At 42.2% G+C, this 20041-nt stretch overlaps 1 protein-coding gene across 1 annotated transcript; it reads left to right on the forward strand.

The window, feature by feature from the left end:
• Nucleotides 1-295: 295 nt before the first annotated feature.
• Nucleotides 296-18145, forward strand: peli1b (pellino E3 ubiquitin protein ligase 1b). Its single transcript, XM_079559461.1, has 8 exons — nt 296-472; nt 550-656; nt 11513-11766; nt 14251-14380; nt 14911-15012; nt 15099-15296; nt 15657-15845; nt 16747-18145. Exons 3-8 carry the CDS (start codon nt 11684-11686, stop codon nt 17323-17325), a joined length of 1281 nt encoding a protein of 426 aa, XP_079415587.1. The 5' UTR covers nt 296-472; nt 550-656; nt 11513-11683; the 3' UTR covers nt 17326-18145.
• The last annotated feature ends 1896 nt before the right edge of the window (nt 18146-20041 follow it).

The raw sequence follows: 20041 nt of genomic DNA on the forward strand, positions 1-20041 counted from the left end.
TTTTTTTTGGTTTTGTGTACAAGACAAGACTAAAATAACCAGCCTATATTTTTTTTTCTGTACACGGACAGAATAGTGCACAGTTTTATTATCTGTATGTACTTTGTAATGCTGTAATTAGCAGAGCAATTTGAATTTGGTGATCAAAAACAAAAGTAAAGCAGGTTAAAAATTACAGTGCACATAAAATTGTCACCTGCTTAACTTCATATCCCATAATGCTTTTTGGAAGCGTCATCATGTTTTTTCCATTAGCTCCGCCCACAACGTACGCTCAGCGAAGTCTGCTCAGTGTTTACGTTGAGATGCTCACAACAAAGGACAGCGCTCGCGGAGACTGTCATTTAAATCAAGCACACTGGATATTTTCTCAAAGGAGACCATTTAAAACTTACAATAACAAGGATAGCAATCCAAAGATCTCAACCTTCAACTGACTATTTACGTGGCACGCCTTTGTTTTCTTTTATGGGTAAGGCAGCTTGTAGCGGATAAAATAAAGACACAATCTTTTCTTTTTTTCATTTTTTTTTACCGGTTAATTGTTAGCTAGCCTGCTAGCCTCAGCAAGTTCGGAGAAGCCAGCAGCTGTGGCTAACACAAGACTGTGGCCACATCAGAGATAGGGAATAAAGGGACCCATCATTGTGTTCGCAGTAAGTACACACTAATATACCTTTGTCTATTAATAAGTAACGCTGTGTCATTACTGCGTTACGACGTAAATACTAATCCAGCGCGAGGAGTTACTGTCCAGTTTCATGTGGTCAGCTGCTTTGTCCTTTTGTCCTGCTTTTTTCAGCCAACTTTGGGATATTCAGTGCATTTTAATTTTCACTATGTTGCATTCATTTACAGTTTTTATCTGCATAAATTCTATATTTTTAGCATTAGCGTTTTTGATTGGATTATAACGTAGTCTGTGTTTTTAGTTTACGATATGTTTTCATAGGCCGACCATGTACCGTCTCAGTCATTGTCTGAAAAGGATTTAAGCTAATGCACTTCTTAATATTATTTGTTAATGGCACCCCTGTGTTCTCTCACTACTCATCTTATCTGTCATCTGATGCTGGCTCTCAGTACCTCAGCCTAGACTCTCCTGTCAGGCGGGTTGGGTAGTGATGATGTGATATGGACACTGGTGGATCTAGATCCTATTGTGACGTTTCTTGTGTTGTTGCAAATATATTCAGACAGAATATTGGTCTATAAACATTGCTGCTGATAAAGCAGCTGTCAATCTCTTTAAAATGCATTGCATGTAGTCTATTTTACAGGAAGGTAAGGTAAAAGGTATTCTTATCTGATGTAAATGGGAAAACAAATCTGGACTCTATACCTTTGGGGAGCTCAGATTGCAGCTCTGTTGCCATTCCTGGACGCACAGAATATTTTAACTCAGGGGTACAACAAACATTAAGGTACATTCGTAGTGAAGTAGTGAAGCTGTTTTGTTTGACTTGAGCACAGTGTGTGTGTTGCCTATGCACTGTGGGTCGTGCTCGGGTCTCAGTTTCAGGAGGAAACTAGAGCCGATGGTGTCAGACAGTGAGCAGAAGCTCCGCTGACGACTTTATGGAGGCCCAGTGGTAGCTCTGCCCCGTCCTCAGACTACAGGAGCACAAGACCTGGACTCACACTTGCGCTCTTTCCTGTTCAGTGACTGCTCACTTTGTGAGGAAGGTTGAAAAAAGTATTGTGTTGTTATTGAAACATATAAACAAGATCATATGGTTGACCACTTCAAACATTAGTAAACCTATCTGTGATGGAGATTACAACTTGCATTAGTTAATAATGATAATAACCGCCCTTTTCTCACACTCTTTCTGGAACAGCCACTATTGAAACGGGCAGTGAGCCAAAGGGGACGGGAACGTATTGAGTTCATTTAATACATCTATTCACAGCTGTAATGATGAACTTTCAGTCTTGTCTGAAAGTGTTCCTGTAGAGTTTAGGGCGGGGGCCATATTTACATTTTTTACATGTCCTGACGTGGTCTATGTCCCTGGCCAATGTCACCTTTGTACGTTGACATCTCTTCTGGTTGGGGTCCTTTAGGCCCCATGTAAACTGTCTGTTTTAGGGCCACAGAGCCCTTTTTTATTATTTACCTGTTACTTGCATACTATTTGCTAGTTGCTACTTGAATTCTTGTGATTTCGGGTTCCAGACGTGAGTCTGATTTTGATGAGTCCCTCGCAGGACACTGCATGTTCTTTGCTTGGGCCTAATAATAAAATGTTGGTTATCATGGATTTAATCGCTTTGTTACTACCCAGTAACATTATTTTCCTGTTCAGTTTAAATCATGATGTATCTTGAATAACATGTAAGAAATCCTTTAGGGGTTCAGTACCAAATACAAAAGTAAAGTACCTGCTTACTGTACATTGTGTAGTGTTGCAGTGTCAGTGTTATCGGTCCGGGTCCCTTAGCCCAGTGCAATGTGGGCACATCCAACCCGTTCTGCCTGCTGTACACTCTGCTCCCTGCTCCGGTGAACAGAATGAAGTTTGAGGAGATTACGTCTGTGATGGAAAGTGGGTCAGACAGTGGGCACGTTTTTACAGCACCGCGTTTCTTTGAGGTATGGCGAGAACAGAGAACAGGTTATTAAACCTGGTGCTATTTTCCACTGTCTTCCTGGGGGAGACCCAATTTTAGCTGTTGTTTTTCCATTTTTCATCAAATTTGTGATGGTCTACATCCGTCTGATTATGTGAATACAGTATCTGTGAAAATGGCCAGGTACGTGAAAACATAGCTCAAGTCATTCTAAACCGTTTTTGCTTTCCCTCCAATGTTCCTTGAAAAAACAGAATTGTTGTGCTGCCACTGAGCTTTGCATGGAAGCAGAAAAGTGGCTAGTTTATTTCTACCACGGTTTTAAAACTTTTACCTCAGTTTTATGTGTTGGAACTTGGAATCGTTCTGGGTTAAAACAATTCCTGTGCTGACCATGTCCAGCCACAGTATTTCAAACCGTAAGACTTTGCTCTGTCATCAAAAGCAAAATAAGCATTTGCGGGTTTTTTTACTGGGTTTCAGCGGGGCACTAAAAAGCATTAAATTAATTATACCAAAATGAATGCCTTAAACTTTAAAGGAACAGGTCAACGTTTTTCCATACTGAGATATGTTCTTACCTGAGCTTCGACGAGTTGATGCGTACCTGTCTTGGTCCTGCGCTCAGTCACGCAAAAAAAAAACAAAGGCGTTGTTAGCATTTTGCCTAACCCAGCATATTCCTATGGACCCAAACAGGGGTGAAGTTAGAAAGCAACCAAACTCCTCCACGTAGTTACACGATCCAAGTACAATCACACAAAATTGAACATTACTATATTCTACGGCCTAATAACACGTTTTAAGTAATATCAGTGATATCAGAATTCTTTAGGAGTGAAGATATTACTGCATGGACGTCTAAGTGCTCCAATGTAGAACCCCATTATATCCGCTTAGAAAATAGACATGCTTAATTTTGTGTAACTCTACTTGGATCCGTATTTAAATAGGAAAAACATGGAAGAGCTTGCTTGCTTCTAACTTCACCCTGTTTGGGTCCAGAGAACCCAGAACAATGGCATGTTAAAAACACAAAAACTCTGGTCTTGAAGGAATAGGCCACTGTTTTTACATACTGAGATATGTTCTTACCTTAGCTTAGACGAGTTTTTTAGTACCTGTCTGGTCTTCACCGGTGCCTTCAATCACGTAAACACAAGGCAGACGGCGTTAGCATTTAGCCTCTCCCCCTCTCCACTATAGCTCCAAACGAGGTCAAGATAGAAGCTACCAAGCTCTTCCACGTTTTCACTACAAAAGTGTAATCACACAAAATTAAACAATGTGGATTTTATAAGCGGACAAAAGGGGAAACTATATTGTACGGGGTAATAATACCAGAAGTAGTTTGGCGTCCGCACAATAAAGTGAAGATATTACTGCACGGATTTCAAAATCAAGCTGAAGTTCTGACTGTAATTTTACCTAACCTTGTGCTAAAAAATTGCACATTGTGTTTAATTTAGCTTTGAATTCCAACATTTCCCCTCATTCCCCTGCAAAAATCTTGCTAACTGAAAAAAGCCAAGATTTTTTTTTGCATTTGTGGCATTAAAAATATAGTATTTAGACATTACAGGAGCAATAGAAAGCATTAAATTTGACTTTCTGCCACGTGTAGAAACCCTGGTTTACACAAACAGGAGCGAAAGCTTCTTGTTTTTCATTGATGCTATCTCAGTGGTTTCCTGAATGTTTTGTACATCTCCGCTCTTCATAATCTCTCTCTATACAGCGGTCTATGCACTTTCTTGCTTTCATGTTATCAATTCTCCACGGATTGTGTCCTGCTTTATTATGTGTCCACCCTGTTTGGAATGAATCTGGGGCTTGGGCCTCAGCCTAGACATATTATATAAGGATATTTAATAACCGTTAATATGTTTAAAACCGTTAATGAGGCTTATCATTACAGAAGTACCTGTCAACAGCAAATGAAAACCAAGGAGGTCTTTGTTAAACAAGCCTGGGGCAAATATTTTTAAATGTATTCAAATGCAGGCGACCACAGTGAGTCCTAGCCTTGAAGTTGATGTAGCCTATACTAGATACTGTATATGAATACACTTGTATACAAACTCTGAATGTTATGGTTCTCCATGGCACACCTCATAGCTCCACGCCTAAAACCAGATGGCAATGAAACATCTGGCATGATGAAAATATCACTACCTGCTGGCCCCAATCATGAAATCTGTTCAAGTCTCCGTAAATGGTGCAGTGCAGGGCCTCAAGTCAACATGTCGGAAGCTAGTAACTTGCAGCCATCCCAAACAAATGTGTGTGTTGCTGTTGGAGGCGTGTGGAGTATGTGGTGTGTCCATAGTGAGCACTGGCTGTGGTCTGTTGCGCTGGCCTGGAGTTGGTCTGTGTTGGCGCCTCTGAATCATTGATGAGGATGTAACTGGAGCTGTGTCCTGTTTCTCCTCTTATCAGTATCAGTCTGTTTGGAGTGAGGCTTAGTTTGAGGAAAACCTGTTGGCTGCTTGACACCCCTCAGAACAAGCCTTCTTGTTGTTCTGCGTAATTTTGTTTGTTCAACACAACTTACTGTAATTAATAATATTAATGAGCTATACAGAATGGACAAACATGCGGTTGACAAAAAGAAGACAAAGCGTTCCTTTTTTCTCTCCTTTTAACATTTGTCTTTGTTGTTTATGAATTGAAAATAAAATGTGCTTCCTTTTATGTCTGAAAAGCTCTCTGTATGAGCCTCTGTCATATGCTGCTCACTGTGAACGAAGTCCTTAGCCCTGCCACAGCTTCAGTATGTTTCTGATGTGAAGATGTGGACTGTTTAGAACAGAGCATGCACCAAAGGCATGGTGGTGCTTTCTTTGTTGTGTTTCTGCCCTCACAGATGACTCACGAGCTGAAGTCAGTGAGGATGCCCTCTCCTCTCTGTTCTCACATCTGCTGTCAACAGCGCTGTTCAGGTTTACATTCCTCACTGTGTCTCCACTGCCCCGGTCCTTGGGCTGACCTGCTCCACATATTTCAGGCCTTGCTGTTTATAGCTGACAAGTGTGAGTATTGTTGTGGCAACTCTTCCGCAGGGCAAGTGTTTGGCACTGGGCCAGCTGGATTACCGTAATCACCCTTGTTACCAGCCTCCTCTGTTTCCGCCATAGCCGAGGCTTTGACCATAAGATGCTCACATGTGCGCTTTCACTTCAGCGCTGAGGCTTTAGTCATGGTGTAGCTGCAGACTTGTGTGGACTGCAGATAGGCCAGTCACCACACAGTATTGTATTTCTTGTAATGCCTTTATGATCCAGTAATTCAATAAATTTAGTTCAAACCAATTAACAGGAATACCATTGTGATTTAGGTAGGCCACAGTCAAGTAATGTAATAATAATTTCAGTAACCATCTGCCATTTTTCTGAAGCAGTGGCCGCAAGAGTTTGACATTGGCCTAACAGCCATGTGCAGCAGAGCAGAGAGGGGTTTCCTCTGATTCCAAGGGTATAGTACTGCATCCTAAAAGATTAGCAATAACAAACAGTCTGCTGAGGTTATCACTTGTAAGGAAAGCTCTGCAGCATTATTTTTCCCATTCGTTTTCTAAGAATGATACAATAACCCCAAATACAGATGTGATTCTTAGAGTGCCCACCCCTCTCCTGTTGACCACGCACGTCTGTGTCCAAGAGCGCAGCATCGACGCCTCTCCAGGGAGCACTGAGCAGCAGCAGTACGTCTGTCTGAGTGGGCAGGGAATTGGGACTTCCTGTGCATTGACACACACTGACAATCTCTTTGGAGTCTGCTGCCTACAGACCAGTCTTTTGTCTAACAACGTGTGAACCCGGGACGCCACGGGTTCAAAGTCAAAGCCAAATATTTGTTGTTGACAGAGAACGAGAAGGAAAAGGCAGCAGATGAATTTGTTACTCAGTATAATACACAAAGTCTGACCTTCCTTGTGCTTTCTGCCTCTGGCTTATTGAGTCTTGATCTTATCGTTTCCCATTTTACTGTACTGACCTTTCTGAAAATGTTGTCAAGAGGTCATCTTTTGTTGGGTCTCAGCTCCAATTAAAGGGATCGTTCTGACATGCGCTGCTGCAATGGCCTCATGTGTATTACAAACAACAATCATTCCTATTTAAGAAGTATGTTTATGCATTAACATGAAAGCAGTTGTGGTTGATGTCAGCGTTATAGGCTAAGAATCCTCATTCCTCCTGCTCCTTTTTGCATCGGACGTTTTATACTATAAGAAAGAATTGCCTATTGTTCAGTATGTGCTTTATGAATCAGTTTCTTGGCACACGCTCTTGTTACCCCCTATCCCCGAGCGCATTGGTAAATGAGCTCACGCCTACATATGCGCTACATTACAAGTCACAAAGAGAACTCGAATGGCCAGATGTACTATGCCTGCCTCCCACACTCTCCAGCCCAACGGAACAACTTGACCATAATTTGCAGGGTTAACACGTGTCCTGCCTTTTTATTGAGTGCAGTTAAGATATATAAACATGCTTTAAACAAGCTCCACTTGCGAAGTTTAGGTTTATGGTTAGCTCCAGCCTCCTCTCCCCTCTATAAAATCTCCCCATGATGTGATGCATTATGCACCTATTTAGTCACCATTTGGAAAAGTTTAATAAAAGGCACTGCGGCAACAAGGAAGAACTCTGAATGTTTTGTCTGTGTCCACGCGGTTGATGTCTGAATGACTGCTTTATGAATAATTAATGTGCTTTGTTTCCTTAATCAGCCATGACAAATAGATCCATTCACTTTCTCAATGGCCTGGGGTTGAGCCTTTTGCATAATGCCATTTAGGACATTTCTTGTTCCTCTATTACTCCTCTCTCTGTCATTTATTTTTCCAGCTGGAGCTTTAAGGCCACCAGCTAGGCTAGCCTCAATCAAAATAGCAATTTTAATGGTCTCAAACATTGAAGAGAAATCAACCAACAGACAATTGGTCCACGAGGCCTGTTTGTCATTAAAGTTAACTCTGTGTTTGTTTCCCCACTGTCTCCATTCAGATTCAGTGACTGTGCGTTCACATGTGGGCCGTCTGCTCCGCGCTGCAGCAGCTGGTGTTTGTCACTGAACTAAATGCTTGATGTATTGACGTGATGGAGTCTCTGCCCACGCACTGAGGCCCAGAAGATTGATCGCATATTAGCGTCAGTTTGAAAGGAGCCCACTTTGTTCAGTTGTTGGCCTCAGTCACAGCCAATTTGCAATGTTCCTTAACACGTGAGCTTTCGTCTTAAATTATACATTTGCATTCTTTAAAGGAACAGGCCGCCGTTTTTCCAAACTGAGATGTGTCCTTACATACAGACCAGACAAGCACGCGTCAACTCGTCTAAGCTCAAGTAAGAACATACCTCAGTATGGATAAACGGTGGCCTGTTCCTTTGAAGACACACTAGATATGTCGCTTCGTCATAAGCCCAATGTATTAAACCTAATGTAAACAATATGTTCATGTTTTTAACCAATATAAACAACAATATTGTATTTGTTATATGTCTTGGGTGAAATAATACTGTGGAAGTCGTTTTGACCCATTTACAAGTTTCCCAACAAGGTTTTGTTGGAGGGCCACCCATAGACCTGGGGTGAATCAGCTGAGCGAGCTTGTCTGGATACTTCTTAATAAGTCCAAGCTCTCCATTAATCCTTTTGTTCTGTATGGAATATTGTTGGGGTTTAGTACCCTCGTGTGGCTAAATGGTCGGTCAAAATGATCCAAAAACAACTATTTAGAGCTTTGGATTCTGCTGAGTCCGTTCACATGACACCTGTTGGGCTGGTTCCAGGCTTGAGTGAGAGCTGTTGAGAACGGGGAAGTGTAAAGCATGTTATCTTGATCACAGTCGTTTGAATGTTGCTCTAAAGTTTCAATTAACACTGAACATGGCAAACATGAAAGACTTAATGCGCTGTAAAAACGCACACTCACGTCCTGTAATACCGCGGCAAACTGTCTCCTGACCTTTGAGATGAAAGGATCTGGCAGAGATCACACAGACCACAACGAGTACCGCACGCTTTTCCTCTTATCTTCTTCAATGTGTTATCAATTTGGATTATTATACTTACTTCAGAGTTAGAGATCAAATGTTGGTCAAATGAAATGCTACCATAGAACATTGTCCATAGCCCAACAAAGTTGAATGTTATGGCTAGCATTGTGTAAGCTAAAAAAGAATCCATAAAGGTTTTTTTTCTGGGCTCTCTGTGTGGGAAATTGTGTTGGATGTCTCTCGGGACACCTTCAGCAATGCAGAAAAACAGGGGATGGTTTGTGATGCAGTTTTGTTCAGCTCTTCTAAAGCTGTGGGACACATGAGCCACAAGTTTAAACCTAAATGCCCCCCCGCGGCTTCGCTCTGTGCGCTCCTCCTCGACCTACATGTCTCTGCGAATGTGTCGCAAAGGTTAGGTAACAAGTGAGAGCTGTGCTGATGCGGACAGGAGCACTGATGTTCTAACCGGTTTTGTTTGCTAACCGATCATTTGAGAAAAATGCCTTAAACATGTTTACAGCTGTTACTCATAGTTTGACACCATTGATCAAAAATGTATTCAAGTGCACTGGTGAGGGATTTTTGGGGGAATTGTAATCCAAAGTATGCCGTGTTTTCATGTACTGTCCTGACCAAATGAACAAATAAATAACATTTTATAAAATTCCTTTTTAATGATTCAAGGCCCTAACCAGAAACCCTCTTCGCTTGCCTCTGTTTTCATCTCTGAGCCTGGACAATCTCAAACATTATTCGTTTTACTCGCCTCTACAGAGCATATGGCAAAAGCGGATCGTTATGTCCTTTTCCACCAAATCTGACAGTTTAAATTGCAGTTACCCCGGCTTCTTTATGACCACGCTGCAGCTGCTTGGCTCACTTGTTTTTTTGTGTTTCCATGCAGCCTGTGTGTGTGTGCATGTTTATTTCACGCACATTTGCCGCTCATCTGTTGCGCTACTGTGGCCAGTGGGGACGGCAGGTGCTGCGTTCACTTCGTGCCTTTTTGCTGTAAACTTTTACGAGTGCCTTGGCCCTCCTGCTGTCATCAGCGCACTGTCCCGCTCCCGACCTGTGCTCTCCGAGTCCGTCTCTGAGCCTGGCGCGCCGTCTATTGTGTTTTCAGACTTGTGTATCTGTAGCTTAGCAACAGTTGGCACAAGTCCATGATGAACTGTGTGTCGGAGGCCAAGAGCTTATTCAGGATCACACACACACACAGAGTCCTGCTCTTGTCAGGACATTTATGAGGCAAACATGAGTTCAAGTGATAGTCCATACAACAAGCCACATTGACTTTGTGATAAGCAGTGTTATTTTTACAAGTACACACACACACACGCACGCACACGTGTGGCCATGCCATACAAATTTGTTTTATTGAGCCTCCGGCTTGTCTCTACGCAAACAACTATTAATTATACTCTACTTCAATGCAGTGCCTGAATAAACGGGCGTCACAGGTCAGATGATATAACCTGGGTAAACACAATAACGTCCCTACTCCATACTGTACTGTGGTGTGAGGCTTAGTCCGTGGTTCTCGAACTAGTGCCATGCCACTAAGAAATTACAGTACATCAGCCAGGTCTGAACAAGGGCTGACCCAGGTCTAAAAGGGGACTAAACTACCATTTCCTGATCAGTTCAAATTCAAAGAAAAAACAGAACATTAGTAAAACTGACTATGTGTTCATAAACAACTGTAGAGCGGGGTTCCCAAACTCCCCACTTGATGCAATTGTAACATTATGTTATACGCAGCTAAATATAATATCATATACTAGTTTTAATTGAGTAGCAAAGACAGTGTTCATTTTGACAACATATCTTAAGTTTGGACTAAAATGTCACTTAATTGCAGTCATGATTTAGTAAAATAATTCTCTTAAATTTTAGTCGACTAAAATTGCTAAATCGATAGATAGATAAATACTTTATTGATCCCGAAGGAAATTGTGCAGCAGTCTCTTGCTCATATTCACTCAAACAGAGCAGGATCTACAGAATTAATAAAAATAAATATATCAGTCCAAGGGAAGTTAAGGCACTGCAAGACAATGTTCTAAGATTCATTAAGTCAACTGTGCATTTGTAATATTTAACCTCTCGTTAAATATAATTATTTAGCAAGATATAATTAGTATCCAACATTTGAAATCAGGTTTATTAATGTTTGTTTTGATAGTATGTTTAGTTATTTGGATTGATTTAACTCAAAATGTACTGCTTTCAATCAAAAATACATCATGTTCATTGTTATGAATTTTAAAAAATATTGCCTTGAAAACATCCCGACCCCCATCCTATAACTATAATTATCCTCAAAGGGCATTTTATTCACAGTCAAAGTATCTGTATCCAAAAAAAAAAAGTTCACGTGCTCGGACTGACCTACTGGCCTTTGGCTTGTGCGGTGCCGGGCTTCAACATTCCTTTTGTTACACATTGACTGCGATTCTTGCCTCCGATCACATGACAGATGAGTCTATCGCTCACACCGCTCTGCTGAAATTGCGGTGTGATTGCTAAATATAAATCTATGTGTTAATTAATGCCATACAAGTGAGAGCGCAACTTCTTTCATACCTGGAAGTGTTGCATACGCTGCTGTGATGCGTACGTATCTGTCGGTGTGAATCTATTAACATGCATAACACACTTGAGTGACTCTGAAACTATTGGAAAACAATAAACTGAACTGAACTGAGCTTTTGTATTATCCAGCTTCTGACAGAATTACTTTGCTTATAAACTGATGTATTGTACAGCCTGAATTAGCTGCAGCCATAGTTATGACTGAACTGAAGATACTGACACTTTGAATAAATTAGGCCGGCCCAAAATGCACCTGAAGTCTGTCATTTTTACTTTAGTGTACCTGGTGAAGTCGCTAATCTGGTGGTAATCCTGTCTTTGTCACTTTGCAGGGCAGGAGCAGCGCCGCAGCGAGGCCAGGACTCATGAGGCATGAGCTGAGGCTGAGCTGACCCTCCCCCCTTTCCTCTCCCCTCTCTGCCTCCCCCCAGGCCCCCCGCTGCTGCCCCCTCCCTGGGGCTGCTCCAGCTCTTCCTGCTCCAAACCTCCTACAGCCCGGCCCAATGTACTCCCCAGAACAGGAAACCATCTCCACCACCTCCTCCACCAAAGTGCCAGTCAAGTACGGAGAGCTCATTGTGCTGGGGTAAGAGCCTTCTGAGTGATAATTATGCCAAGAAATGAATGACTGTTGGTTTTCATGTCTTCATTTACTGAGCACATATGAGGTAATTGAGCGATTTAAAGCCAATCCTGAGGGTTGCATTCTTCTTCATCCACTTTTACCTCAATGACAAAGAAAGCACAGAAATGTCAACGTGAGTGTGCTGTCAGTGTTCTCTCTGCAGTATATTTGCAGTATCCTTGGGAAGGTGACTTTTGTGTTGTACCTCGTATTTTTGGTGTAGATTGGTTATAAAACTTCAGGCCTGGCCACACACCGCTCACCCACCCCTCCCTGTGTCTGTAGTGTGGAAGTCATAGATGTGCAATCACACATCCTGCTCTCCTAAACGCTCACATGATGCTCAAGTACTTCCTTTAACCGTCCGTCTCCTGTTTAGTCCCCAAAGGCCTATTCCACTCCACTCCCTGCCCCAGCACCGAGGAACGCACATGTCGGAAAGTCTCCTTAACACACGCACGCACGCACACACACACACACACACACACACACACACACACACGAGCTTGACACTTTTCTGTTCTTGTGTTGCTTCCACAGCTGACTCACACTTTGTTTTATGTGCCGTTCCACAGCCATGCTGTCAGGGACTTGATCGTGGAAATTATCCTCAGTGGAAAAATGCAGCGAGCAGTAAACACAGTTCCATCCCTTTACAGCGGATTCTCTTTCTCATCGTCCCAGAGTCTCGAGAGTCAAACCCTGTTAAATGTACAATAGTGTTGTATGTTGCAGCATGTAAATCACTGACCTTAAATACTTGGATATACTTACAAGCTTAAACGTTGACCCCTTTCTTGTACTTCAGGAAGGAAATGGCTGAGATTTGTATGTGACTGAGCTGCAGTCAATCGTCATGTGTTACAGCCCGGACTTTTCGGTCAACAAACAGCACATTGTTTTGTTCATAACACATTAGACTGAGTGATCAACACACTACACTGTCTGTAGTGTTAATGGCCTTAGCCTGATCATGCTTTAGAGCCTCCCAGTGGACACGGACGCACTTAACTTAACTGAAAGTTTGCTGGGACAGCTGGTTGTACTGCGCAACCTACAACATTTTGGACCCTTTGAAACCAGTCCCTGATGTAACTAAAGATGGTGATTTGTGCAAACTGTGATTTCAGCAGCTGCAGTAAATAACCCTACAGCAATTACCCACACAACCTGTCTTTATGGGTTTTATAGCTGTACCGTCACTTGGTCATTGACGTGTGCTCAACTTTATTTTACTACTGTTTGGATGGAGCACACTGTTTGTTGCCTTACTCAACCACGATTAAAAGTGTCTCAGTCTGCTTTGACCAGGTTTTTCCCCACTCCGGTCAGCAGCCATTAACTCAAGCACACACTAAATATACTTGGATACATGTATACACTTGCACATACTCGTGGGACCCTGACTTTGTGCTGCCAGCAATACTTTGACTTGTTTCCAGCGACTTGCTCTGCCCTCTCTTTGAATTAGGACTAAACTTCACCATGGCTACGCTCTTGCCATGGTTACTGGTCCCAAACGTTGACGCGGCCCTGCTCGCTCACCATGGTTACTTGTAAACCCTCCGAGCGCTCGTCTGATCCCCACAGATCCGCTCTCTCACCAGGCAAACACAAACATTTCGCTGCTGGCTGGGCCCTGCCTTTTTGCGCTGGACTCTGTCAATGAGTGCAGCAATTTCAAACGGCTGAGAGGATTATGTTACAAACATTACAACAATTTTTAATGCGTTCAATATTGCGTGTTGCACATTGCAAAATATCAAGTATTCGGTCATTTCTACTGACAACCACAGTGTTCAGGAAAATGTAATGTGCTTTCCCTCCACCGTATTCAAATAAATGTCTTGTCCTTGTCCTAAATGAAACTTTTGGCATGCATAAATCTTTCATATCATTATCACTTACATTGTTTAACAGTTTAAGTCATTTTCTAATTCTGTAATGCAAAACTCAAAACTTTCCGAACTATGCACTTACAAAAATATGAGTTCTTTCCGCATAACTAATGTAATCATGCTGACTGAACACAGGAGCGCACATTATAGTAACTCATACTAGAAGGCTGCATTGTTAATAGAGCATTAATCTTCCCTCTTGTCTTGGAGCTGGGATAAAGCTACACTGCTGTAGACAAAGTGGCACAGTGCGACTGATGTCGACGTCACAGTCTCCTTCTGTGTGAGGAAACGCCTCTGTTTATCCTCCTCCACTCCATCAGCCTAAATGGTGCTCTGTGTATGTTTATTTTCTCTGCCCTTCTGGAGTTATGTTTGGGCCCCTTTGTTGTTCAGAAGGACGTGCTTTTGTAGAGATGTACTGTCGGAGCGTTCATTTGGTTCTCAGGCACACACATTAATACTCTGTGCATAATCCACAATGACCTTTTTTCCCACAGATGCTCAGAGAATAACGCCGTGTTGCCTTTTTCCTGTATGTTTGCAGGTACAATGGTTCCCTGCCGAACGGGGACCGAGGCAGACGTAAAAGTCGCTTTGCACTATGTAAAAGACCCAAAGCCAACGGGGTCAAGCCCAGCACAGTCCACGTCGCCTGCTCGCCGCAAGCAGCCAAGGTGACCACACTTACATACACACCAGAGGGACCACTGAGCATTTGTGTTTCTTGGAAGTTTCCTTTCATTGCACTAGTTAAAATGAAGGTCTACGATTTCTGTTATTGCAACCCAGCCTGCAGCAAACAGCCAGTAGGTCTAGTTTGTAACACAGTGGCTAAGCCGTTATGAAACTGTTTCTGTCAGTGTTAATGTGTCAGGCAGGGAATAGAAGTAGCAAGTGAGAGCAGGGAAAGTGGTGGCTGACGTTTGGGCCGACATCTGTGGTTAATGGAAATATATACGTTTGTACATATACTAAGTTCGTTGGATTGACTTTAATTGAAATGGTACGGTATAGTGATTCTCCCTAACATCACAGTGGGTGGTCTTAACTAACAAAACTACAAGAATGGCAGTCTTTGCACTCTCCACCCTTCCTTTGTCTGTTGTTTTATGTAAGTCATTCAACAGATGTCAGAAAGTTGCTGTTGCATAAGTTTCTGACTATTAATCATTCCATAACAATCCTGACTTTGTGTCTTCTTCAGGCCATAAGTAACAAAGACCAGCACAGCATTTCCTACACACTGTCTCGAGTGCAGACGGTGGTGGTGGAGTACACGCATGACAGCAATACCGACATGTTCCAGGTGATTTGTTTTTCTCCTCAAATAGAGCATGGATTATCACAAGTTGTTTTTGGTCTCCCTCATTTCTTCATGCCTTCTTGTTTCAGATTGGACGGTCCACAGAGAGCCCCATAGATTTTGTGGTGACAGACACTATTGCAGGCAGTCAGAGTAACACTGACACACAGTCCGTCCAAAGCACCATCTCCAGATTCGCCTGTCGCATCATGTGCCAGCGCACTGCGCCTTACACCGCTCGCATCTACGCTGCAGGCTTCGACTCCTCAAAGAACATCTTCCTCGGGGTAATTTCTGTTATGTGCCATGTTTACCCATGGGCATGCAACATTAGCAGCCTGATCCTTTACGCTTGCATTTGCACGGTTTTAAAAGATTTCATCATCAAATGGCCACAAGCAGCTAAAATATACGCACAACACCAGGTGCAAGGCCACTACAGTGAAAAGTGAAAAAGCCTGCACACTGAAGACAACATGAAGACAAATTTTCGATTCTTGTGGATCTTCCTCCGGTCATGCCCTGAGCAAGTTCCACTATGATCGAAATGTTGTCTTAATAAATGCAGTTTTCATTGTAGTAGCAGGCCTTTTCTGTTTCCATCAAATAACCCCCAAATGAACCTCCACTACCTTGCTTGTTCTCAGGAGAAAGCTGCTAAGTGGAAGACTTCCGATGGTCAAATGGATGGACTGACCACAAACGGTGTGTTAGTGATGCACCCTCGACATGGCTTCAGCCAAGACTCAAAACCCGGTGTCTGGAGAGAGATCTCTGTCTGTGGCAATGTCTTCACACTGAGAGAAACACGCTCCGCCCAGCAGCGAGGGAAGATGGTGAGATGAGAGACAAGTACTTACTTTTATAAACACTTCATGTAGTTTGTAGATAAGACATATAACATACACAAATAAATAAAGAAACCACAAAATTATTAACCATAGAATCAGTCGTTGTAAATTGCCACGGTCAATATGAGGCCATGCTATAGTGTGTCTCTGTAATATCAGTGTCCTTCCTCCATCAGAGCCTGCAGAGGGGATCACTGGCCTCGGGACACACACCTGTAGCACAGTGTGGACAGCTGGCACTCTGTTAGAGGAATATTGACTGGCCATATCGTTTCCCACTGCATAAATCCAAGTCTTTATCACTCCTCCCACCTGCTCCGTCTTGCTCAGCACTGCACAAATTAACTGCACATTGTATACATTGCCTGCTCTTTACTATCAAGAAGAGCCGTGTGTGGTTTACGTAGCACTATCAAAAACCCGTTAAAATGTACAGTTATTGACTATTTCAATTTTCCATTGAAGCAGAAAGCTTATTATCATTGTGCATGGCCAATTGAGCTTCATGAGACTATTTAGACTGCACTCACTGGAAGTTGCAGATAATAATGCCATTTGTATCCTGAGATTATATTAAAATGTTTTCAACCTATAAAAGGCTTTGGATTTTCAGACAGTCATAATCATACTTTATTCCACCACATATTGAATTAAGTTCAAATCCAAATGTGGGTTTGTTCAAACGCTGATGGCTGATGGAAACATTTCATTTTATGTTTGATTGTAACTTTGTGTTGTTTAGCTCTCACCTTTCATCAAAATGTGTTACACTGCCACCTAGTGTGGATTAATATGTGCTACAACTTCATAATTTAACTGTGGTCATGCAGGAAGAGTAGAGAAGGGGGTCTCTACATGCAATTGATCATGAGCTTATTCTTCTTAGGTGGAGACTGAGAGTCAAGAGCTGGTGGATGGTTCTCTCATTGACCTGTGTGGTGCAACATTGCTGTGGAGAACGGCTGAAGGTCTCGCTCGCACTCCCACACTCAAACACCTGGAGGCGCTACGACAAGAGATCAATGCAGCACGTCCTCAGTGTCCCGTGGGCTTCAACACTCTGGCCTTCCCCTCCATGCGACGCAAGGACACTCCTGATGAGAAGCAGCCCTGGGTTTATCTGCACTGCGGACATGTGCACGGCTACCACAACTGGGGCGGGCACCTTGAGGAGCGGGAGGGGCGTGAGGGCCGGCTCCGGGAGTGCCCCATGTGCCGGGCCAAAGGCCCATACGTCCCGCTGTGGCTGGGCTGTGAGGCAGGCTTCTATGTGGATGCTGCCCCACCCACTCATGCCTTTAACCCCTGTGGTCATGTGTGCTCCGAGAAAACTGCCTCCTTCTGGAGTCAGATCCCTTTGCCTCATGGCACACACACTTTCCATGCTGCCTGTCCATTCTGTGCACAGCAGCTGAGCGGCGAGCAGGGCTACGTCAGACTCATCTTCCAGGGACCTCTCGACTAACGGCAAATGCACTGGGAGGAAAAGGACAGTGAAGTGCTTTAACACATACAGTGTTGCTTTGAAGACTGTTAACGTAAAAAACACTGACATTTTGTCTCTCATTTTTAAGTGGCCTTTGTATTGCTTTTTCACACTTGGCATAAGAGATGTCTATATTTTCATGAAACCACAGACACAGAAACCAAATCAACACTGCTGGGTAAAATGTCTCATAACAGTATTCACCTAACGACTAAGTGACTGTAGTTTATACAGTTTTCTGTTCATGTTGCAGTATGCACCTGTGTAAATGTCTCAGAGCTGATTTGACAAAGATGTTTATTTATGATGCAGAGAGCACCCTTTATCAGATCTTAATGTCCTGCTCTGGAGTATTTTGACAGTACAGTACATTATGGAGATGCAGTTGTAAGTTTGGTCTGAGGATCACGTCTGTCTTGTGTCCTGCTCTCAGACCCTGTTGTCGTATTTATTCCCCGCCCCAGCTCGGATGTGACTTTGTATTGTGTATTACCTTTTCAGTTTGGCTTCCCCCTCATTAGGCAACATGCACCATTGGCCTTTTCACTTTCAGAGCAATACATTTGGGAAATAAGGCATCTGTGTAAGCATCCAGCCCTTTAAAGCGGAAACCTGTGTGGAGGAATGAATGTTACAAACAAATCAGCGACAGTACTGCAGATATGTAGCGAAATGAGCAAATTCGAACTGACATAGTATGTTTAAGCCACGTTAAGGCTTAAACAAATCAACTCAAATCTTCCAGATACTGACATTTCCAGTATTAATAGTCAGCAGCACCTACACTGTTGTTCAATTGTAGCACTTCTGATTGAAGCGGCAACACATTTATAGGGAAGGTGAGACACTTAACTATGGGTTTGGGAAGTAAAATATGAATCTATTTATAGGTTATGCTGAAGTCAGACACTGAAAATGTTCAAATTCCATAGTTGAGAGCAATGGAATGACAGTTTAGCTTTATATAAATGTGTGTGATTAGTATCAGACTGCTACACAATAAAAAAAAAAAAGTTGATTTAAAAATTAAGATTTTCTGGAACTACTGTCTATGTATGAGAGGCCGTAATATATTTGTCCACACGGTTTCACCAATGTCTTCCCAATGCTCGGACTGCAACACACTGCTCACCTCAGGGAGAAACTTTTACACCCATCTGCATAACATCCAATTAACAAAAAGCTAAGGTCTAATGGGGGCACCTCTGAACAGTCCATTGTTTTTTTCGTTTCTTTGTTTTGTGGAGAATCCAAGTGATTAAGGGCTTCTTCATTGTGTCCATGCGTGCCCCTGTCTGTCTCTGTCTGTTTGTTTGTCTGTTTGTCTGTCTCTCTGTCTGTCCTGCCAGAGTTCACCTGCTCATGCACTGTTCCTCTTCTCCTTGTGCTTACAGGCGAACGAATGTTTCCAGCAAACACTTTTGTAACAACTTTAAACAATAAAGTCCATAAGTGACATTAGATGGTGTCCTGGTGTTATTCTCCAGAAGATGTAAAGATAGTCAATTGTAACTAATTCAATGCAGGATTCAGTAATAACAATAATAATAATAATGGCTAGTTGCTTTATTGTATTTTGGATTATATTTTGATTACATTTTGGCAATTTGGATGTGACACAGTTGTACACAATCGTCTCGGTAGTGATGGGATAAATGACCCGCGGTACCAACATCTATCAAGCACGGTAAGCAACAACTAAACCGAGCTGTTTCAATACGAGTATCTCGGTATGGCACTTTTCAATTTAATGGAAAAGTGGAAAGGAAATCTGCACAACTGTAAAATGCTCACCAGTTTTTATTGTGTGTCTCTCCTCCAAAACTTTTCAATTTAACAAAGACACGTGGCCAACGAGCTGCAGGGGGTGCTAGTTTAGTGGGAGCAGCATCAGACTGATTTTGTCATTTGGATTTATCATAATGTGCTCTGTTACTGTCACAAGAGGTATTTTTATTTATCTTGATATTTTATCTTGCCCAGTGACTTCATTTGGAGATCACTGAGTCACTAATATTTTATCATAAGCGCATCATCATTAGGGTCATACCGCCAAAACGGTGCCTTTTGCGTCCCAAAAAAACAAACAGCCACAAAATGGCAATCACAACCAGTTGCTGAAAGACAACTATTACATAACACTTAGATATTTTTTTTAATATATAATATTTAATAGTTTTGAAACTATTTCAACAATATTATTTAAAACAAAAGAGAATCCAAAATTCAAATTTTCATAACAATGTGTTCTTTGGCCTGTCCCCGCCTATGATTTTTCATATTTAATAAAGTATAAAATGTATAAATTGTAGCTAGAACTACAAAATAATCACTTTATTACACTGTTCACTAAGAGATCTCATTATTTTACTCTTTTTAAGTATTAAAACAATCTTATTTCTCACAATCAACAAGCTGTTACATTCAGAAGAGACTTTTTCCACCATCTGAACCAATCAGTGACTCTCTCTCTCTTCAATATTTTACTCTATGAACTGTTTGTGGACATTTAGAGAGAAGGGTCAAATATGTCACGTCATTCCTGTTACCAATTTTTAATGTGTAAATCCAAGTATGTTTCTGTTGTAACTTATTTAATCAATATCTACAAGAAATGTTGTTTCAGTGAGTACAGCTTGTGCTTGTGCACAGAAGCACATAGCCTGCAATTGGCAAATTGGTCAAATTTTGTCAT

Source organism: Gobius niger, assembly GCF_951799975.1.
Source record: "Gobius niger genome assembly, chromosome: 7".
Classification (NCBI taxonomy): Eukaryota; Metazoa; Chordata; class Actinopteri; order Gobiiformes; family Gobiidae; genus Gobius; species Gobius niger.